At 42.1% G+C, this 20,324-nt stretch overlaps 2 protein-coding genes across 3 annotated transcripts; one reads left to right on the top strand and one right to left on the bottom strand.

Annotated features, from left to right (window-relative positions):
• The first annotated feature begins 3,713 nt into the window (after positions 1 to 3,713).
• Positions 3,714 to 11,827, top strand: LOC135102680 (leptin receptor gene-related protein-like). 2 transcript variants are annotated; one of them, XM_064008062.1, is made up of 4 exons: positions 3,714 to 3,796; positions 6,534 to 6,609; positions 7,274 to 7,469; positions 8,356 to 11,827. In XM_064008062.1, exons 1-4 carry the CDS (start codon positions 3,781 to 3,783, stop codon positions 8,467 to 8,469), a joined length of 402 nt encoding a protein of 133 aa, XP_063864132.1. In that variant the 5' UTR covers positions 3,714 to 3,780; the 3' UTR covers positions 8,470 to 11,827. The 2 variants fall into 2 exon arrangements, with proteins under 2 accessions (XP_063864132.1, XP_063864133.1); XM_064008063.1 differs by having other exon boundaries at positions 3,766 to 4,095.
• Positions 11,828 to 12,513: 686 nt separating this feature from the next.
• Positions 12,514 to 19,417, bottom strand: LOC135102679 (developmentally-regulated GTP-binding protein 2-like). Its single transcript, XM_064008061.1, has 8 exons — positions 19,237 to 19,417; positions 18,149 to 18,309; positions 17,333 to 17,503; positions 16,679 to 16,822; positions 16,130 to 16,237; positions 15,164 to 15,321; positions 14,369 to 14,570; positions 12,514 to 14,082 (listed from the first exon to the last, which is right to left on the bottom strand). The coding sequence occupies exons 1-8, from the start codon at positions 19,298 to 19,300 to the stop codon at positions 13,993 to 13,995; spliced, it is 1,098 nt and encodes a 365-aa protein (XP_063864131.1). The 5' UTR covers positions 19,301 to 19,417; the 3' UTR covers positions 12,514 to 13,992.
• Positions 19,418 to 20,324: the final 907 nt, after the last annotated feature.

The raw sequence follows: 20,324 nt of genomic DNA, 5'->3' as shown, positions 1-20,324 counted from the left end.
ATCTTCATTTGTCATTTCCTTAAATTGTTCATTGCAAATAGTTTACATTATATATATATATATATATATATATATATATATATATATATATATATATATATATATATATATATATATATATATAATGTATGTATGTATGACTTGATTTGTATTGTAAATAAAAGAAGAATAATATATAATACATACAGTGAATCTTTGCCCCTTAGATTACAGTGCTGACAAGCCACCATTCTATGTAGTGTGGAGACTCGTGCATTTCAGAACTACTGAGAAATTGATCAGAAGAGATATCCCACCGCTGCCACCACTTCCACACACTTTCAGGAGATTATTTCACAGTTAGAAAAAAAAGTGTTCAACAGCTTTATACCAGACAAAAGAATTAGAATAAAAAATGAAGTTATAGAATGTGTTCAAGAACCAAGCAATGTAAATAAGAGTAATATCCCACTCTAAAAAGAAATGTAACCAGTGCACATTACCAGTCGTAACATACTACTGTGAACCAACAAACTCTGAGGAAGGTCTCACAAGCACTGGATCATGGGGTGCTGTCAACTTAAATCTACTACCCAGCCTCACTCGACGTTTCCTTTTCACTTTTTCTTTGGTGGACTGGTACCTCAGTGGACAGTTTTGCTGCTGAGGGTGTGTGTGCTCCTCTGATACATGCTGCTTTCTTCCTGATGCTGCTGTTTCTTTTTTCTTCTGATGGTGGTGGTGGTGATAGTGCTCCTACTTCTTCCTCTGGTGATGATGGTGATGGTGGTGGTGCTTCTTCTTCTTCTTCTTCCTGTGGTGCTGCTTCTTTTCCCCCAGGTGATGTTAGTGCTTGTTCATCCTCTGATGGTGGTGGTGGTGGTGCTGCTTCTTCTTCCTCTAATGATGGTGATGGTGGTGGTGCTTCTTCTTCTTCTTCCTGTGGTGCTGCTTCTTTTCCTCTGATGGTGTCAGTGCTTGTTCTTCCTCTGATGGTCCTCTTCTCCCGGTGGTGGTTCTTTTTCCTCTGCTGGTGCTGGTGGTGCTTCAGAACGAATGGGAAATTTATCAAAAGGAGAGATATCCCACTGCTGCCACCACTTGCACGTGCCTTCAGCCATGAGACACAAGTGACATAGGGTGGAATCAAGCTCAGTCAAGATACCCAAGGTATTTCTTTACCTGTTCAGCTATAATGAGCATCATGATGGAAGTGCTTGCTTGGTCATTATATTTATTTATTATTGGTTGTTCGCTCTCATGGTTTAATTATACTGGGGATTGTGTGATAGGAGGACTGTTTTCCTCTGATGGTGGTAGTAGTGCTGCTTCCTCTTCCTCTGCTCGTGGTGGTGGCTCTTCTTCCTCTGCTGGTGCTGGTAATGGTGTTGCTTCTTGTTCTGCTGCTGGTAGTGGTGTTGCTTATTTTTCCTCTTCTGATATTTCTTCTTCTACTGGTCATCTTCCTCTGCTGGTAACGATGGTGCTTCTTCTTCCTCTGCTGCTGGTGGTGCTCTGCTGCTGCTGCTGGTCCTTCTTCCTCTGCTGGTGATGGTAGTGGTCCACCTTCTCTTCTGCTGCTGGTGGTGGTAGTGGTCCTCCTCCTTCCTCTGGTGGTGGTGGTGGTGGTGATCCTCCTCTTCTGCTGGTGGTGCTGATGGTGGTGGTCCTTCTTTTTTCTCTGCCGCTGCTGCTGCTGGTCCTTCGTCTTCTTCTTCTGGTGGTGATGATGGTGGTGCTGCTTCCTCCTGCTGATCCTGGTCACTACATGTATCACCAGACTGACTCTCTCCTATCCTATCCGATGCTAACCTATCCTAGCTTATAGTTAACCTGGCTAAAATGAGTCAGTTTCATACCTATGTTCATGTCGTGCCAAAAAAGTTCAAAAGGAATTACTGCTGTCGATTTTAATGTGAAGATTCACATTCACAACGATAAGATAAAATTAAGTAATGTGTATTGCTGTGGGAATATCAGTAATGGCATGAAAATAGTAGTAGATGAGATTAAAGAACTTTGGAGCGGTGGGGACTCCTTGTGGCGCCGCCTGTGGGTACCCTCCCCTGTGCTGTGTGATGACAGGCACACCTGCTGCACCACCACCACCATCACCACCACAGCACAACGTTACACCTGTACATTTAGCAGCACGGGAGGGACTCAGCCTAGAGACCCACGAATTGCTTTATTCGTAATGCACGGAGAGTCTCAACATAAAAATCCAATTCGGTCATCCAAAAAAAAAAAAAAAAAATGGTGACTGTCTCTTGGCAGCCGAGTGCCCTAAAGCACTCACTTGTTCGTCATGCGGGATTTACTCACCAGCAGGATGAAAACTTCTGACGGGGAAGAGGGCCATCGGGAATATTTTTAAAGTCTGGAAGAGTAAGTGTCAGTCACTCTTGAACACGCTAGACTGCTTAGGTTAGGTTAAGGTTGGGTTATATGTGATGTAATCCACAAGTATGAGAATCACAGTGAGCATAGTCTAGATGAAGTTTGACTACAGCCAAATGCAATTTTAATATTACTTTGGAATTTCTACTTTTAACAGTCCTAAGAATTAATCCTAATACCCAATTTGCACTAATTCTGTTCTTTGTGCATTGTTTCCTTAGACGGAGATCACAGCTAAACTAAATCTTTTTCGTTCCCTGAACTTACCAGAATTTCGTTGTTTATTGTGTACCTACTGTCTAGGTTTCTATTACCTACGCTAAGTATTTTCCATTCACCTGTTCTTTACACGGGATGTAAGCTTTCGACGAGGAGGAAGGGTGGAGGGGGCAAGAACTGAACAGGAGAGGGTATAGGGACCAGGGGAGGCTGAAGGCGTGTGTGTGCTTGATGAAATGAAGCATCAAAGAGAATAATGCCACGTTATGATAATGATAGTAATAATAATAATAATAATAATAATAATAATAATAATAATAATAATAATAATAATAATAATAATAATAATGAGTCACCCAAGTTTGACCTCTCCTTTCCTGCTGTCGCCCATCCCCAAGGCTAGAGCGGCCCCTTCCCGACACACCCGCGCATCAGACTTCGGAAATATGCAGAGGGAACTTGAGAAGTCTTTAAGTGGTATAGAGGTTATAATAAGGGGCACGTAAGCAAAATTCTCAGGATCAGTAATCAGAAGTAACGGGTTCAAGCTTGAAAATATTAGGTTCAAGAGATAGGCAGGAATTGGTTCTCAAATAGAGTGGGAGATAAGTAGAACGGATTCAGTAATCAGATTTTTAGTGCTGAGTCATTACGGAGCTTTTAAAAGAAGATTTGACAAATTTATGGATGGGAATGATAGGTGGAAACAGGTAAGTATAATTATGTTTCATACAGGGACTGCCACGTGTATGCCTGATGGCTTTTTACAGCTTGTCTTATTTTCTTATGTTCTTATAAACAGACGTCTACGGGAAACTTTTACATATTTAAATTTCTAGTGTGTGTGTGTGTGTGTGTGTGTGTGCGAAATGTGAAGTAGACAAACCATTAGTGCTTTGTCCTACCAATGTTTTGATTCTTGTCTAATTTACCAGTATATTAATTAATACATATTAATATGAATTAGCGTTGAAAAATTACAACAAAGAAAATATAGACAATAACAAGAATACTTTTGTCCTACCACTGTTAATTTAATTCAGTTCACTATGAACAAATTCAAAATTTTGTAAAAGATATCTTTGCACTGACAATATTACAACAAAGGGACCATTTTATCACAATGCACCCTGGCATCAGCTGAGCGGCCTCGGGCTGGGCAGTGAGCAAACCATAACAAACATGGCGGGTCTTAAAGGTCAGTCCCGTGACTACTGAGCCTCTCCTCCCTGCCACACACTCTCTCTCACCCTCCACAGACTCAGCACTCACCACACAGCATTTAAGACCTCTGTGCACGTGACTTCACCTCTCAGGGCTCGCCAAGACTCGCGTGAGGAGGAAATATTGCGACTCACGCGGGAGTGACTCATTGCTTCTCTCTGTCAGATTCTGTCTTCCTCTTGACTTCCTGTGTCCCGCTGCTCTCCCCTCCCCGGGACACCACCTAACACTCCACTCGCCGACATAGCACAGCCGTCGCCATGCAGATGCGAGGTATGGCCCCAAGGATACTAGCAGGAGGGCATGGGGGCACGGTGACCTCAATATGACCCCTCAGTGCCCCCCGCCCCCTCCCCCCGTGTGGTGTATGGGACCCCTCAGCTGTAGTGTAGTCGGCGCTGCTTGGCTGTATGAAGAAGGAAAGCGGAGTTTGTGTTATTTTGCTGTACTATTTTTATTTATCTATTTATTTATTTTAATTACGTGTTGTGTTTTATTGGTATTTGTTTGTATGGTTGTCTAATCTCTGCCTCGGCCTTTCTTTCTTATTTTTTTTTCTTATTTTATTTATGTTTATTATTTCCTTTTTGTTTTTTTTATCTTACTTTTTTTCCTTTTGTTTCCCTTCTTTCCTCCTCCTTCTTCTTCTTCTTATTATTATTACTATTATTATTTTGTTCTGTTAGTGGTATTAACCCTCTTCACTAGTGCTGCTGCCATATACAGTGCTAGAAGTGAGAGCACCCAGATGACCCAGACTGTGAAGCATTACACAGCTGCCGGCCAGTTGTGGGTGAGAGGCGGCAGCACTGTGTATTGAGAGCCCTGTAGATTGTGGCAGTGTGTGGCGATTGAGGACAAAGTGAAAGTAAAAAGGTGGTGATAATTTTGTTGTAATATTCAGTAGTGTTTTATATTTTGATTATTACAGCACAGTCAGATTAGGTAGTGTTCTGTTTGGTTTAGGAATGTCCCCACAGTTTTGCATAGTGTCAGGGGTGCTCTTAGTGACAGCTGGCACCTTTATTTCTTTTTTATTTATTTCTTTTTTTATTTAGGAGCACCAGCCAAGAGTAACAAAATCATAAGAAAAAAAAAAAAAAAAAAAAAAGGCCACAGCAAACTCATACCTCGCCCTCATGAGAGTCTCACCTGTCTCAGAGTGTGCAGAGCTGTGTGTAGAGATCCTTGAGTTATGAACGGCTAGCTTGCCCCTTTGATTTCAGCCTAAACACAATCATGACACCTGGATGGTATTGTGGCATTACAAGAGTGGTGTCTTTTTTATCAAGTCAGGCAGGTGTTCATTCTTCTAGAGGGACAATGTTACTTATGTCAGGTGTAACTTGTGTGCCTGCAAAATTTGAGGTTCCTGAACTGTGTTTACCTTTGGAGTATAATTTAAAACTTACAAAAAAAGAAAATAAACATAACATAGCAATTGCCAAGAAATTTATAACTCAAGTATAAAAAGGGATAACTGTGAGTGCTGTGTGGGTTGACTGGTGGTGGTGGTGGAGGTGGGCAGGTGGAAACCGTGATGTGGAGCACCAGGCTGGAAGTTCTGTTGCCTTACATGAACCAGCAGGCCAAAGTGTCCCTGCTAGTCAGACGGGACGCACCTGTCATGAGGGAGATTTGTCACTTGGTGAATCAGTGCTGATGACAGAAGGTTAATGTGCAGTATTTGACGTCCGACACACAGGTGCTCCATACAGTTATAATTTTCAAGAACTGCTAATCTTGCTGTTTCGTCTTTGTACACCTATACAGATGAATGATAGAATTTGAATGAGTTGCTTTATCCATGTGAGCCTCTAAATCATTGAGGCGTGAGTTGATGAGGTTCACCTGTACATGGCAGTGCTTGATGGTTGGTGATGTGTGTTTTGTGAAGCATTTTATTTGCATTGTAATGTTCTCCAAATTAAAATATAAAATGTAGTGAATGAAATGTAAAAGAAAAAAAAAAAAAAGCACATGGAAAATAATGATACACAGCAGAGGAACATCTCACTTGTGTTAGAGGACCACCAATGTATTGAAACACTGCAAAGTTTGGGTTTGTTGTAATTTGCCCTATGTTTTTGTTTTTAATATTGGTGTAGACATTGTGTTGTGTAAGTTTGGTTTTTTATTGTAATTTACTTTTTTGTTTTAATAATAACTTTGCTGTAGACTTTGTGTTGTAAAAGTTTGGTTTTTGTCGTAGTTTGCCTTTTGTTTGTTTTACTTTCAGTTTTGCCATAGGCCTTATGTTGTAAAAGTTTGGTTTTTATTGTTTTATTCACTTGTAACTTTTGAGTAGACCTTTTATTGTATAAGTTTGGTTTGTGGCGGTGCACCGTGCCTGCGGGAGTCTGCGTGGTGCTTGGCGGTGTGGAATGAGTCACTGCTCGCCTCTGTGGAGTGACATGAGTGGAGGTGCTAACAAAGGTTGAATGTTGTGCTATCTTTATCACAACCTTCATAGTGACAAGTAGATTATTTTATCTCTTCTCTCATTTATACAAGTAATATTGGATCCCACAAACTTATTGAAAGCTCACATAGTAGCCAGGAATTAAGATTTTCATAGCCTTTTTTTCTTTTTGTGGAGATTAATGAAAGTGAGAAATAATCATTGACTTCCTGTGTCCATGTAGTGGGAGTGGGTGATGACAGTTTGCACAGTGTGTGATGCTCAAGGTGTGTTCCGTGTCTCTCCACAGCACTGGTGACCCTTGCCTTCGCCACCACCATTGGCCTCACCTTCCTCTTCCTGGCGTGTGCCTTGCCGCAGTACAAGTGAGTGCCTGTTCTGGTCAGTCTCGTAGCGTGGTGGTAGCAGGAGACAGGGGGTGGTGGGTGGTGTGGGGGAGTGTGCAGCAAGATAACAGTGTGGTGGTGTGGTAGTAGCAGGAGACGGGGGGTGGTGGGTGGTGTGGGGGAGTGTGCAGCAAGATAACAGTGTGCCTTTGATGATTCTTGACTTCCTGACATGATTTCTCTTCAATGTTCAAGTCTGGTGCATGTTTACAGTATAATATTGAAAGATGCCACTGTTTGCAAAATGAATGGTGGACTAATGAAGACAGTTTATATTGCTTTATTATTGCATAGAAAACCCACATAGCATTATGCAAATTCAATAAGTAGTTGTAATGTGTCACGCAGTCAAAGGGTTCAGATTATATTAGAATATGTTTAGATGTATGGTAATTTAAAGTTTTCTACACATAGGAAGACTTTGAATTCTTTAAATGAAATTCCCTTCTATTCTGCAGCAGTTAATTTTGTACCCAACACAAATTTCTATATTGATTGGCATTGTGATAATATTATGTAATTTAATATAAAGATACGGAGACTGTAGTGCAAAGAGAGAAAGATCAAGGATACCATGAGTGGCAAATAAAATTATGCCATTTATATTGAGCACACACCCACACCATTTATGTCATGCTTGCAGCAACTGGTGGCCGTTCTTTGTGGTGGTGTTCTATGTGTTGGCACCCATACCAAGCATCATCGCCCGCCGGGTATCGGATGACACAGGCAGCAGCAACCCGTGCAAGGAGTTGGCGTACTTCATGACAGCCGTGATTGTTGTGTCTGCCTTTGGTCTGCCCATTGTGCTGGCTCGCTCTCCATGGTCTGCCCCAGTGGTGAGTGTCAGGAATGTTGGGGTGGCTGCTGCTCAGTGTCTTGGTGGGAACACTTGCCTGGGATTGAGCAGAAGGCTTCAGATCTCATCATTTCATTTTCTGTAGCAGGTTGTCTTGAATCTTTTACTTATCTCTAGTGTTGCATCTCTAAGAATCTAAACTTCCTAATTCTTACTTATTAACCCCTTGCTTATGATTGACTGTCTTCAGCCTCTCTCTCTGCCACAGTGTTACAGTTCTTGCTATCTTCTATTCCTGTTTTCATGCTAATTTCTCCTCTGAACTTGGTAACTGCATGCCTTCCCCTCCTTCCACAGCCTCACTACACAAGACTCTTCTCACTCTCACCCTGTCCCCTCCACCTTACTGAAGCAAGAATTAAACAGTGTCCTCAACTCTTTCATTTTCATCTTTTCTTTGGTAAATTCTGGACTCGCTTTCTGATTCAGTTTTTCCTCACAATTTGGACAGCTTCACAAAAGAGGATCATCAAGACAACTCAGAAAATAAATTGGCCGGCCCTCTTGACTCTCCTGCTGGCATTGTGAGCCTTTATTTATTTATTTATTTGTTTATTTATTTTTTTATTTATTTATTTATTCATGTCATTTATTTAATTTGATTTTGATTTTGATTTTTTATTTTATTTATTTTATTTATTTATTTATTTTTTAAATTTTTTTCATTCACAGTAAAGGAAGACAACTGAAACAAAATACCTACACACATTCCCTAACATTCACACTCACAACAATACTCATGACAACAACAACAACAACAACAACACTGCTTCCTCTCTCCCTTGGCACATACACATTCACAGTAATACTAATGACAACACCACCATCACCAACATCACCACCACTGGCTCCTCTCCTCCACACAGATCAGCTGGGGCGCGTGTGGCCTGGTGCTGGCGGGCAACGTGGTCACCTTCCTCACCATATGGGGCTTCTTCATGATTGCCGACAGTGACGACGTGGAGTACAGCATGTGGTAGAGGGCACTGCTGGGTGGTACACTTGCTCCACCACCCTGCTGCTCCTACCCCTCTCCTCCTTCCCCCCAACCCCCCACCAGCTGTCCCAGGCACCCCAGAGGAAGTATATCTGTGTGCTTTGTGCGTGCTGAGTCTTACTTAATACCAGCAGGTGTTTGGCAGCATTTCTCTCTTTATCCCTGGATGCTTTCAAGTGCATTTTCAACCTTTATTTTATTTCCCAGTATCGCATGCAGGACTGTATTCTGAAACTCATCTGTGTTGCACCCTCACTACTTTTGAAAGGTTCTAGTTGAAGTTACATGGGTTTTTAAGGGTGTTTTTTTATGGTTGTAGTGATGGATAATATTTCTACATTATTAACAGCAAAAACACCCTTGAGAACCCTGCTAATCATCCCTGTGGCCTTTGAAAATAGTTGTGGTGAGAGAACAAAGCGTTTCAGAATATGGTTGTGATATTCTGATACACTTTAGTTTGATTAGCTTGGCTTTCCAGTACTCTTGTGTTCAGCAGGTAGAGAGGGCTAGGGACGTGAGGTGCCAGCAAGGGGCACCACTCAGGTTGTATCTGTGGCCACACCTTCCCACCAGATCCCCCTCTACCAGATCAAGTTACTACACAGATAACCAACCAATGTCTTCAGCTTATCTCAGTTCCTTGTTCCTAAATGTCCTAGTGCAGTGATTTCTCTCTCTGTGCAGTTAATTCCTCAGCCCTCATTTCTGTTTATTCACTTTAGCAACATGCCAGGTCATTTCAAGATGTCATTTATGCAGCCCCTTCTTTATATTAACATGTACACGAACAAAGATGGGTGTTTGATAGACTAAGCCATGACTTGAATAATCCTACATACATGTGAAGTTTGTGACCTATTACAGTAGTACTTATAACCCAGTGTTGTGGTGAGCTCCTGGGGTGCAATGCTGTACTATTCACTTCTCTCTGGTCTGACTAAAATTCACCTGTTTTTAATTCTCTCACTGATTGGCTCATTCTCTGTGGTTGTGACTGAGATGCCATCAGGAAGTGCTCATTCCTAAACATTGCACCAAGATAAGCATTTTGTTTTATTTACTTGGCTGCTGTCATTAATTGGTAACCAGTGTGGATTTCCTTCATGACTTCTGCACTAAAGATTCCTGTAAGCATATTTTGAATGGAAGGTTGTATCTGGGAACCAAGGTGGGTCTGTGGTGCAGCAGTCAGTTCCTGGAGTGAAGGTTGTGACCTCCATCGTAACTCATTGTCGTCTCTCAGTAAGGTGACTTGAGGTGGTGCCACACAAGATTGTTATTGCCACCCCACAACTCAGTCAGTGTGCAATATTTGGCACAGTGGCCCTGTGTTGTGCAGTATACAGACATGAACAGGTGGCAGGGAGTGCTGTGTGTGGCATGGTGTCAAGAATACATATCTCAGCAGCTGCAGAGTTTTTAAATGTAATTTTATCAGGTTATTAACATTAATTTTTCATAACAGTATTGTGCACAATTCAAGTCAAGTTGCACCACATCAGTGTTTCCAGCTGCAGGTGAAACATTGATACTGTACCTTCATGTGCTGGACAAGACAAAGCCTGGTGAACTGTATCAAGAAAACTTTTTACAGCATGTTGAATTATTAATTGTCACTAGGGTATGAAAACATGTTTTGTCGTGGCTTTGTGTGTCCTCCAGTGCACCAGCCACACTATAATGCAGCCAGCCAGGCACAGCGATGAACCAAGCCTTGTTCTGTATCACAGAAGTGCCCACAGTGAACCTTCATGTAAGTTCAAGGCAGAAATTATACTTTTAACTTGGATTTTCTGCCTTGACAAGTATGACTCTTCCTTGAAGCACCTCAGTTACTGCACATTTTTTTTTTTTTTTACTAGTTACAATTGCAGAGTATTTTCCCAGTTAATATTAGCTTAGAAATATGCAGGATCTTACAGCCCAGGACTTCCATATACATTTTCATTTTTAATACTTCATTAGTCATTAGAAATGTGTTACGAGTGGTGAGCACATAGGTTGTGCAGGGACTAAATAGCAATGTGTCGAAATGAGTGAGCAGCAGGGAAGAAAAGTGTGTGGTGGAGTGGCAGGAGTCCTGTGGTCCTTGGCAAGGGTGCCGTGAGTGTGAGATGTTCACTGGTGGACATGTTGGTGCAGCAGACAGGACACAGCATGGTGGTGATGTGTATAATGCAGCCAGAAGAGTGGTAGACAATCACACAACAAGCTTCATCACACTCACAGCGTTGGAAATGTTCTCTTCTCTTGTCTGTCTTTGTGTGTTCCTCGCCATGAAAGGAAAAGTTATTTTGTGAAATTACCTTCACGTTGAGGCAGGATGTGAAGCACAGCCAGGCTAGACCTCCCTCATCCCTTAATGTGTGTGTGTGTGCGTGTGTGGTCAGGATAGCAGGTGGTGGAGAGGAGTGGCTGGGAAGTGAACAAGCTGCTCCTCATATTTCAACAATGGTTTTGTTTCACGTCTAACGGCTAGAGCATGTGAGAGAATGAGCAAGAGGTTAGGCCCTTGAGCCAGTGAATTACAATAGGGTAGGACTTTATTGCGTCACCTTTTTCTCTCAGTTCACAAGTGTCTTGAGGAAATGGACAAAGGTCAACAAAGTATGTGTGATGTGTGCCTGGCAGTGATTCCCTTGCCCGTTTGTTTCTGGGTGCGTGCAGCACCCACATGCGTCCTGCACTTCAAGGCATGCTATTATTCAGTGGATCATTTCATAACAGAGAAACGATAGGCAGATATTGATATATTTTTCACTATTTTGAGTTATGATTTTATATGTATCACAGTGGATAGTTATTTCTCTTGCATTTAGTTGTGTACTCTTTAGTTATATTTTAACTTCCTATATGTAGCTATATGTATGTTCTTTGTATTGCTTTGTTGTGATAACTGAATTACAGATACAAAGGAGTCTTTTCACTACATACACATTGTTAGAACATTGGTGTAACACTTTTGATGTACCTCAACAGAGAATTCAATGTTTGAACACTTTTGTAGTTGTAATCCTCGTCAACAACAGCCCCCAGCGTGTGTGCCGTCACGAGTATTGTGCTGCGTGGCTGGGCGGCAAGTAGCAGCTTAGTGACTCATCCTCACAGACTAACCCAGCCGTACTGTCTGTTAGTGTTCATGTAGGGGTGTAGGGGTTGAGGCGGAGGCCGGCCAGTGGTGGCCGCCCCTCGCAGTAGGTTTTGTAATGGTAGCATCAAGTCTACAGTCCTGTATATATATGCTTGGCATTCCAAAATATGAGTTCATATAGTAATTATATTAGTGTACTGTATTTGGCTTTAATATTTTAATAAATTTATTGATCTCTTTTATAGTACATGGTATTTCAAAACCTTTCAAGAAATTTTCTTCATCCATCCACCCACTCCCACCCCAACACACACACACACATATAAGAACCCATGAAGAAAGCAGCTTCCCCAACAGTACTCTGGATGTCTGGAATGGGCTGCAAGGAATAGTGGTAAAGGTGAGGAGTGCATATCAGTCAGAAACAAGGCTCAACGAACATAAACACAAAGACAGGACCTCACGAGTGTTGCTTTAGGACTGTTTACTAGAATCACGCGCACACACACACACACACACACACACACACACACACACACACACACACTAAATTAATAATCTCATCATTTGTTAACAAGAGGCTAACAAGAGCCTGAATGCAAGTCCATGAGTGATGTCCCTCAAGAAACAATTCCCTCCTGCACCACAACAAAGTAACACAATTTTCCTCAAAGGTTTGTAGAATTGTTGAGCACTACATGGTTTGGTATTGCACTTTCTCTAATTCATCACAAGAAAATAAGGTGAAACATTAATACAGGGTGTTGCTGCAGCATGTTTGAGCCTCAGCTGGGAAAAGAAGCACCTGTTGATGCAATGACAGATACACTTACTTCCTTGTCTAACTTCCATCACTGCCAAATTAAAGCTTCCCCAAGTTCACCGTGGGAGTGGGTGGTTGGCGTGTCCTTGCCAGGTTAATCACAAGAGGAGTGTTGGTACCAGAGTGTAATTGATACATTATGATATGAATGAAGCCAGTCACTCTCAGGCCTCAGCTGCAGGTGGAAGTGGTGTTTGATTTATCTTACAAAACTGTCCCTAAAAAAATGATCATGACACTGATGAATGAACAGCTAGTATTAACTTAAGCACGGATTCTCATTTCACCACTAAGCCAAAATGAAAGAAGGAAAAGAAAGCTGATAACAGCACAGCAAGTGGAAGGAGGAACAGAGACAACCAATAGTTAATTAATACCCAGATGTCATATCCCTAGTGGCTGTGACAGGGTTCTCCAGGGCGACAGTCAACCAGCTCAAAAGAGGGTAACTCCCTAACATGATGGAACGAGTGTGACTGTAGCAAACCCAGATAACGGATTTATGTTACGGTTATATCAGCAACAAGAGGTAAATCAATGGCTGGGTGAGCAGAGGTACCTGGCTGTGGAGTTAACTTAGGTGGGGACATCATTTGGGGTGTAGTATAGTGGTCCACAAGATGATTCCTTTCCATCAAGGGAGCTGACAGTGCTAAGTGTGTGTGTGTGTGTATGTGTGTATCTTTATGGTGCTCTGTCTGGGCCACCCTATATGGGATTGCTGGCTTGGTGTACAGACAGATAGGGAACATTATGAGGTCACCACATTTCCAAGCACCTCTAAACAAGACCACACCATTCAGATAATTTACCACTGGGCTCAAATCACTGCCAGTCACCACTCGTCCACAGAAACCCAAGTTGCCTCTAAGAAAGCAAATCAACAATGCACTTATGAATCCCCACGTACAGGTAATGATAAGGAGTCTTCAATGACGGTCATCCCCTGGGAGCATCAACAACGATGAATGCACTGGAAACCCGACACACACAAGCTAGGAGGAGGAGGAGGAGGAGGAGGTTGATGCTACACAAGGCCTTACAGATTCCCTTCTTGTAAATGTGCCGGCGTCCATCCGTCCACACCTGTCCCACTGAGCCCCTCACCACACAAGGGGCTGAGACACTTGAGCAATACTTGCCACTTGGGACACCTACACATGTCACTCGCCTGTGCTGTGAAGAGTGGTGGTGTGTGTGTGTGTGTGTGTGTGTGTGTGTGTGTGTGTGTGTGTGTGTGTGTGTGTGTGTGTGTGTGAGTAACTAGCAGTCCTATGAGTGAGTGCAAGAGCTGCATGTGGCAGTGGTAACCCAGGATCAGGAGGAAGAGTGAGAGAGAGTGCTGCTGGTGAAGACACCTTACACTGAGAATAAAATCACCTGTTAACGCATGAACCCCCCAAGCTGCAGCTCCCACACCCCCTCAGCTCCTCTGGGATGCTAGCTAGCACAGTGAGTGGAATATACATGTGGTATATGTTTATGTATAAACTTTTCTGTGGTGGTGTCATCAGTTGTATCCTTAGAGCAGAGGCATCACTTTCATCTTATATATATTTGGGCAGACTAAGTTAGGGCTATACAGGGGATTATTTCTTGGTGACGATCTGAATAACATCCTCATCACACATGATGTGGTGGATGCCAACTCGCTGCGGGCTGAACTTCGTACTCTTGCCCTGAAAACATAAGCAAACAAGGACGGTGAGAAAAATTAAGATACAGCTGAACTATTAAATAAGAGGGTCATAAGAAAAGTTAAGATACAACAAGATCTTAAAGTGTTCTCATAAGGACTGGTGAGAAAAATCAAGATAAAGCAAGACCTTGTTGAGACAAATCAAGAATTCAAGACTTTAAAAATACTCTCACAAGAATCACCACCCCCACCACAACCAAGCCACTCCACCAATGTCCTCATAACTTCCACCACCACCAACACCAACACTGCCAGCATCCACTCACCCAGACAAGGGCATATTTGAACACAGCTACAATGGACCGGTGGATGGAGTGGCAGACATGCTCCACGGAGGCTCCCCCGCGCAGGATGATGGGGTCGCTGAAGTCCGGTGCACAGCCTGGCTTCTTAGTGTAGATACGCAGCAAGGACAGCTCCTGCCACGTGCGCTCAAGGAGGTAGTCCAGGTTGAGCTTCATATTGCAGCTGTGAGAGAGACAGGAGGGATGTGCTAACTCTCTAACTACAACATATCCTCCTTCAGTCTATCTATCTATTTATCTATCAAGCAGGCAATCCATAAGCTTAATGAGTATATGTAAATTATGAGGGTAATTATGAATGATATAAATAGCAGAAAAGATGGGGAGGGACATGTGACACTATGATTCTTTAACTACAGCAGGTTCTCCTTCTATCTATGTACCAGGCTGGCAGTCCTTAAGCTTAATGAATATGGTGGAAGTTAAGAGAGTAATCATGAAAGATACTGACAGGAAAGGTGTATTTTTAGGCTTAATTAAATCTTTTTTGGTGGAAGTTTAATGTGATTATGAAGGACAACAGTGGCAGCAAAGGATTAATCCAGTTGTTAAACCCTGTGACTGCCTGTAGTTCTAATTCTGGATCACTAAAGTTGTCCATTACTCAAAAAATTAAACAGACACAATATCATCACTAATCAGAGTTAATGCATCCTCTATAAGGTAAAGCAATATATGTGTAGCAGTAAAGCATATCACAGGGGACAGAGATGAGCAGACAGAGAGCCCAGCCAGTCCCTGTACAAGGAAGCTCACCTGACCACTACACTGTTACCCAGGTGCGCTACACGGTCCACCTCCTCGATGGACACCTGGTCGATCTTGTTGTACACATAGAGGCACGGGATGTATACGCGGTTCCCAGAGATCACGTCAATCAGCTCGTCCGGCGTGCAGTCCTCCCGGAATATGACCTGTGAAGATTATTATTATTATCATTATTATTATTATTATTATTATTATTATTATTATTATTATTATTATTATTGTTGTTATTATTATTATTATTATTATTATCATTATTATTATTGCTATTGTTATTATTATTTATTTATCTTTATGTGAATGGATGGGTGACAGCTTAGAGAGAGAGACAGAGAAAGAGAGAGAGAGATGTACACACGGTCAAATATGAAACATGACACTTAAGTATTTCAATTTACTTACAGATATACAATAGTTTTTCAATTTCTGCACATTTTAGATATAAAAATCACAAATTATATTTCTCAAATATAACAAAAAATCACTGAAGCATAAATGAGGAAGAGAAGAGGATAAAGAGAAGGACAACTAGGGACAGGGTAGGGACACTTATCAAGAGAAAAAGGAATGAAGCAAGAAAGGAACAAAGGAGGAAGACTTGAGTGAGAAATGTGGCAATGGAAGCAGGGTGAGGAGGAAAGGATAGGGATGATACAGGAATGAAGAAAAGCACTGACTTAAAGAAACAAAAAGGAGAGGAAAGAAAAGACTTTGGAAAGAAAGGGAGAGGGAAGAAAACATTAGAAGAAAGCAAAAGTACATACAAAGAAACAGAAGGAAAAAAAATAGAGAGATAATCACATCATGACACAATACAAAGAGGAAAGAAAAGATTATCAGAAATGAAAATACAAGGAAGGAAAAAAATCTCAGAACATGGAAAGGAGTGAGAGGACAGATGATACAGAGTGAGGAGCCGAGGAAGGGAAGGGTGAGGAGGAAGAGTGCGTCAGTCACCTCAGCATTGAAGATCTTGTACTCGTGAAGGATCATCTGCACCATCTTCTCGTCAATCTTGGTGAGGGCACACGTGGCATTGAACTTGATGCCTCCTGCCTTCTTTTGCTGCAGGGTGCCATCAAAACAAGGATTTGTGAGATGCAAGTAACAGAAATACTCTTTGGGAACTGTCAACTTCTGTGGGCCTTTTTTTCTGCTTTTTTGTAGTCCTTGGCCAGAACCTCTTCAAGATTAAAAGAAATATAATACTAAAGTAAAAATAAAAACAGCATAAGAGATGACAAGTATAATCTTTTCTCATACAAAAGTACAAAAAATCAAGATACCCAAAAGTACAAAAAATCAAGATACATGTGTCTTTCATTCACTCTATCTCTTATATCTCAAATCTCACAACTTGATGAAGGTTACTGATATCACTCAATTAATATATGTAAATGTTTATGTTATTTAATCCATCAGTCACAGGAATTCACTCCATCAGCAACCAATGCAAACAAAGACACCCGTCACTGCCCTCCCCTCGTCACTGCCACCCCTCCCCACCTTGAAATAGATGCCTGGCTTCTTCTTGTTCAGTCTGATGCCCACCGCCTCCAACTCAGCCGTCAAGAGATCCTTCTGCACCTCGCCCTTCGTCACGTCCACCATCATGATCACCAGGTCTGACGTCCTCGCCACCGCAATGACCTGAGAAATGAGAGGAAGAAGGAGAGTAAAACAAACCAAGGACATCAAGTACAGAGGAAATGACCTACCTATGAGATCAATTAGAGGCTTTCACTACAACAATAACTTAAGATGTGGGAGGAAGAAAGGAAGGAATCAAACCAAGAAAATCAACTGGCTATGAAATAACCTATGAAATTACCAATGAAGTCAATTACAGCAATAACCTACAGGACATGATAAAACAGAGCAACCATACCTAGAAAAATTACAGGCAAAAAAAAAAAAAATAAAAAAATAAATAAATAAATAAATAAATAAATAAATATATAAATACATAAATAAATGAATAATAAGTAAATAAAAAAAAAAAAAAAATACTTAAGTTTAAGTTACAAATTACTGAAGCATGATCATTGTCTTCTGCTTAGATTTACACAAGGAACACCTGCACTCTTGTCTTTTGCTCAGATTTGCAGAAGGAACAATTGCACTGGCAGGCTACAAAGGGAGGCAGCCGTGGTCCCTCACCTGCCGGCCACGACCCTTGCCCTGGGAGGCACCCTCGATGATTCCTGGCAGATCCAGCAGCTGTATGTTGGCCCCCTTGTACTCTATGACGCCTGGGATGCAGGTGAGCGTGGTGAACTCATATGAGGCAGCCACGCTCTGGGTGTTGGTCAGGGTGCTCAGCAGGGTACTCTGGGGGGTAGGCAAGGAGGACTTAGCTTGAGGCAGTCTGGTTTTCTTGTTTTCTTTTCTTTTCTTCTTTTAATAGCTTGAGGTAGTCTGTCACCACAACACACACACTAGGCCACCACAACATGCACACACCAGACCACAACACACACACACCAGGCCATACCACACACACACACTAGGTCACCACAACACACACACACACACACACACACACACACACACACACACACACACACACACACACCAGGCCACCACAACACACACACCAGACCACAACAAACACTAGGTCACCACAACACACACACACACACGTGTCAGACACATGCTGCTGCCTGACACACCTCGTCCGGTCTGTGCCACAAGATACCACAACAAGATAACGCCCCTAAAGGCGCCGTGTATGGACCAATACAGACTCAGCGCGATTCCGACCATGGTGTGAGCCATCAATCAATAAGTAGTATTTTGCTTCTAGATTAGACTTAGCTTTAGGATTAATGTTAAGTATTCCCCCACCCTCCTCTGTACATTTTCAGTTTGTAAACTGCCTGAATAATAAACCGTTTATCATCATTATATATTATTATTATTATTATTACACACACACACACACACACACACACACACACCTCAGCCAACACTCACCTTGCCGACAGATGGGAAACCAATGAGTGCCACCCGCGCATCACCACTCTTCATAACATCGAACCCCTCCCCCTTCTCGCCCTTCTTTCCCTGTGGCTCCAGCAACTGCGACCGGTACTTGGCGAGCTTGGCCTTCAGCACCCCGAGATGGTACTCCGTGGCTGTCAGGGGCAGGTCAGGGTCAGGGTCAGGGTCATGGAGTGGGTGTAGGTGTGGGTTAATATAACATGCAAGTTACAGTAATGGTATAATTTGTATTGGATAAAGATACAGGATTTAAGATCTTAAGCAAAACGTTCAAAGCAACAAATGTGGCATGTTAAGATATTGATATTAGTGACTAAATTATGTTTTGGTATAAAAAATATTGAAAACCACTAAAAATGAGAATATAAAAAAGGAAATGGGATGAACTAAGATAAGAGTAGACTAGTATAGAGGACAGCTATGATTTATTAATTTCATATCTAGCACACTGCCTTGGCCTGACAGCTCTCATCACCCTGCCTTGGTAATGACACCCACCCAAACACTTCTTATAATTTGTGGAAACACATCTGCAACTTTTGGGGTGAAGGACACTGGTGGACACTGGTACAGAGGACGTCTATCACTTATCCCACTACATTCATGCCACAGCCACACCTCTGAAGGCTCTCATGGCCCGGGCATCCTTAGTAACGATCACAAACATTTTTTTTTTATAATTAGTTGGTGTGAATACAAGACAGCTCCTGGATAAAGGCTACCAGACTAGTATAGAGGCCATTTATAATTTAACTAATATATATTCAACACACTGCCACGTCCCTAATACCTCCTGCCACCCCTGTTAATAACAATCCAGTCAAACATTTTTTTTTTAATTAGTGTGACTGACACCTCTTGGACACAGGACACAAGACTGTTATGGAGAGTATTCATCATTTATTTACTACATATCTAGCACATTGCCACGCCCCTCATAACTCTCACAGCCTTGCCATCCCTGCTAATGTTAAGTCAGTCAGGCACAGGCGAGGTGTTGCGTGGATGCGTGCACCCTTCACGCCTCTCGCCGCCCACGTGTGCGCCTCCCCGCCCCTCACCTTTGTTCTTCTGCGTCCTGGCTATCTCCTTCTCTATTTCTCCGATCTTCTCTAGGATCCCCATGGTGGCAGGCTGTCCCCGGGCCCTGGGCGAGGCGGAAATATGATGGTGAGGCGAGGCGTGAGCACCCGATTGTTTTCCTGGGCCAGCTGAGAGCGGTTGGGGCTGCCACCTTCACATCTACATCTTATTTGGGTATAGAATTCAAGGTTTTGCCATAAAATTAATGTCAGAAAAAGACATTTTAACTTATTTATATTATTTTTAATGGTTATATTTACCGGTGAATGGTTAATAGCCGAATAAGCAAATCAGATTATGAAGTAATTACTTAACAAAACAAGAATAATGCAACTTAAGAACGGAAACTAGAAAAATAGAAACAAACAAAACAACATGACATAATTTTCCAACACCAATAATTAAAACCACGGGAACAGTAACACCTCAAACATGACAGATGGAAAACAAGACGAAAGGTGGACCACCTCGCCAGCCTGCAACCTGACAAGTCAAGACACAACAGATGGCGCTGAGACGTGGCCGCGGTGGGGTGTGCTGCTACTCGCTCCTGTACAATTACCATTACCTCCTCCCTTGCTAACCCGTGACACGAGTGCTTGAACCAATATCCGGGAGGAGGAGGAGGAGATAATTGTGGCGTCCCCAATCTCCAGTAAGCAGAAGGGCACGCCAAGTCAATCCCAGCATGAAAATAATATATTCTCTATCTCTATCTCTCCCTGTCTATCTTCCAGCATGGTTATCTTATTACTGTTGTTTTGTTGTTGTTGTTGTTGTTGTTGTTGTTTGTTGTTGTTGTTGTTCTGTGTCCTCGTCCTGTTTCGTAGTCTGTCCGTTTGTCTGTTTCGTGAAGATGTGTTGTCTGCATCTCTCTCTCTCTCTCTCTCTCTCTCTCTGTCAGGGAAGGTGTGCAGTTGTTGTTGTTGTTGTTTTTGTTTTTGTTGTTGTTGCTGTTGTTGTTGTTGTATCAGTATTGTTCTTGTGTTTTGTTATTTCTTATGTATCTATTTCACTTAATTTATTCTACTTGTTTATCTGTTAGTTGACTTATTTATTGTATAGT

This window comes from Scylla paramamosain, chromosome 8 (assembly GCF_035594125.1).
Source record: "Scylla paramamosain isolate STU-SP2022 chromosome 8, ASM3559412v1, whole genome shotgun sequence".
Taxonomy (NCBI): Eukaryota; Metazoa; Arthropoda; class Malacostraca; order Decapoda; family Portunidae; genus Scylla; species Scylla paramamosain.
This window is presented reverse-complemented; position numbering and strand designations above follow the sequence as displayed.

Excerpts from the sequence above, each read along its gene's own strand:
- LOC135102679 (XM_064008061.1), bottom strand. The coding sequence starts at position 19,300 with ATGGGGATCCTAGAGAAGATCGGAGAAATAGAGAAGGAGATAGCCAGG. Across the intron at positions 17,504-18,148 it reads GTTTCCCATCTGTCGGCAAG|AGTACCCTGCTGAGCACCCT; the intron begins GTGAGTGTTGGC and ends CCTACCCCCCAG. Across the intron at positions 14,083-14,368 it reads TCAAATATGCCCTTGTCTGG|GGCAAGAGTACGAAGTTCAG; the intron begins GTGAGTGGATGC and ends TTATGTTTTCAG.
- LOC135102680 (XM_064008062.1), top strand. Across the intron at positions 6,610-7,273 it reads TGTGCCTTGCCGCAGTACAA|CAACTGGTGGCCGTTCTTTG; the intron begins GTGAGTGCCTGT and ends TCATGCTTGCAG. Across the intron at positions 7,470-8,355 it reads CTCCATGGTCTGCCCCAGTG|ATCAGCTGGGGCGCGTGTGG; the intron begins GTGAGTGTCAGG and ends TCCTCCACACAG.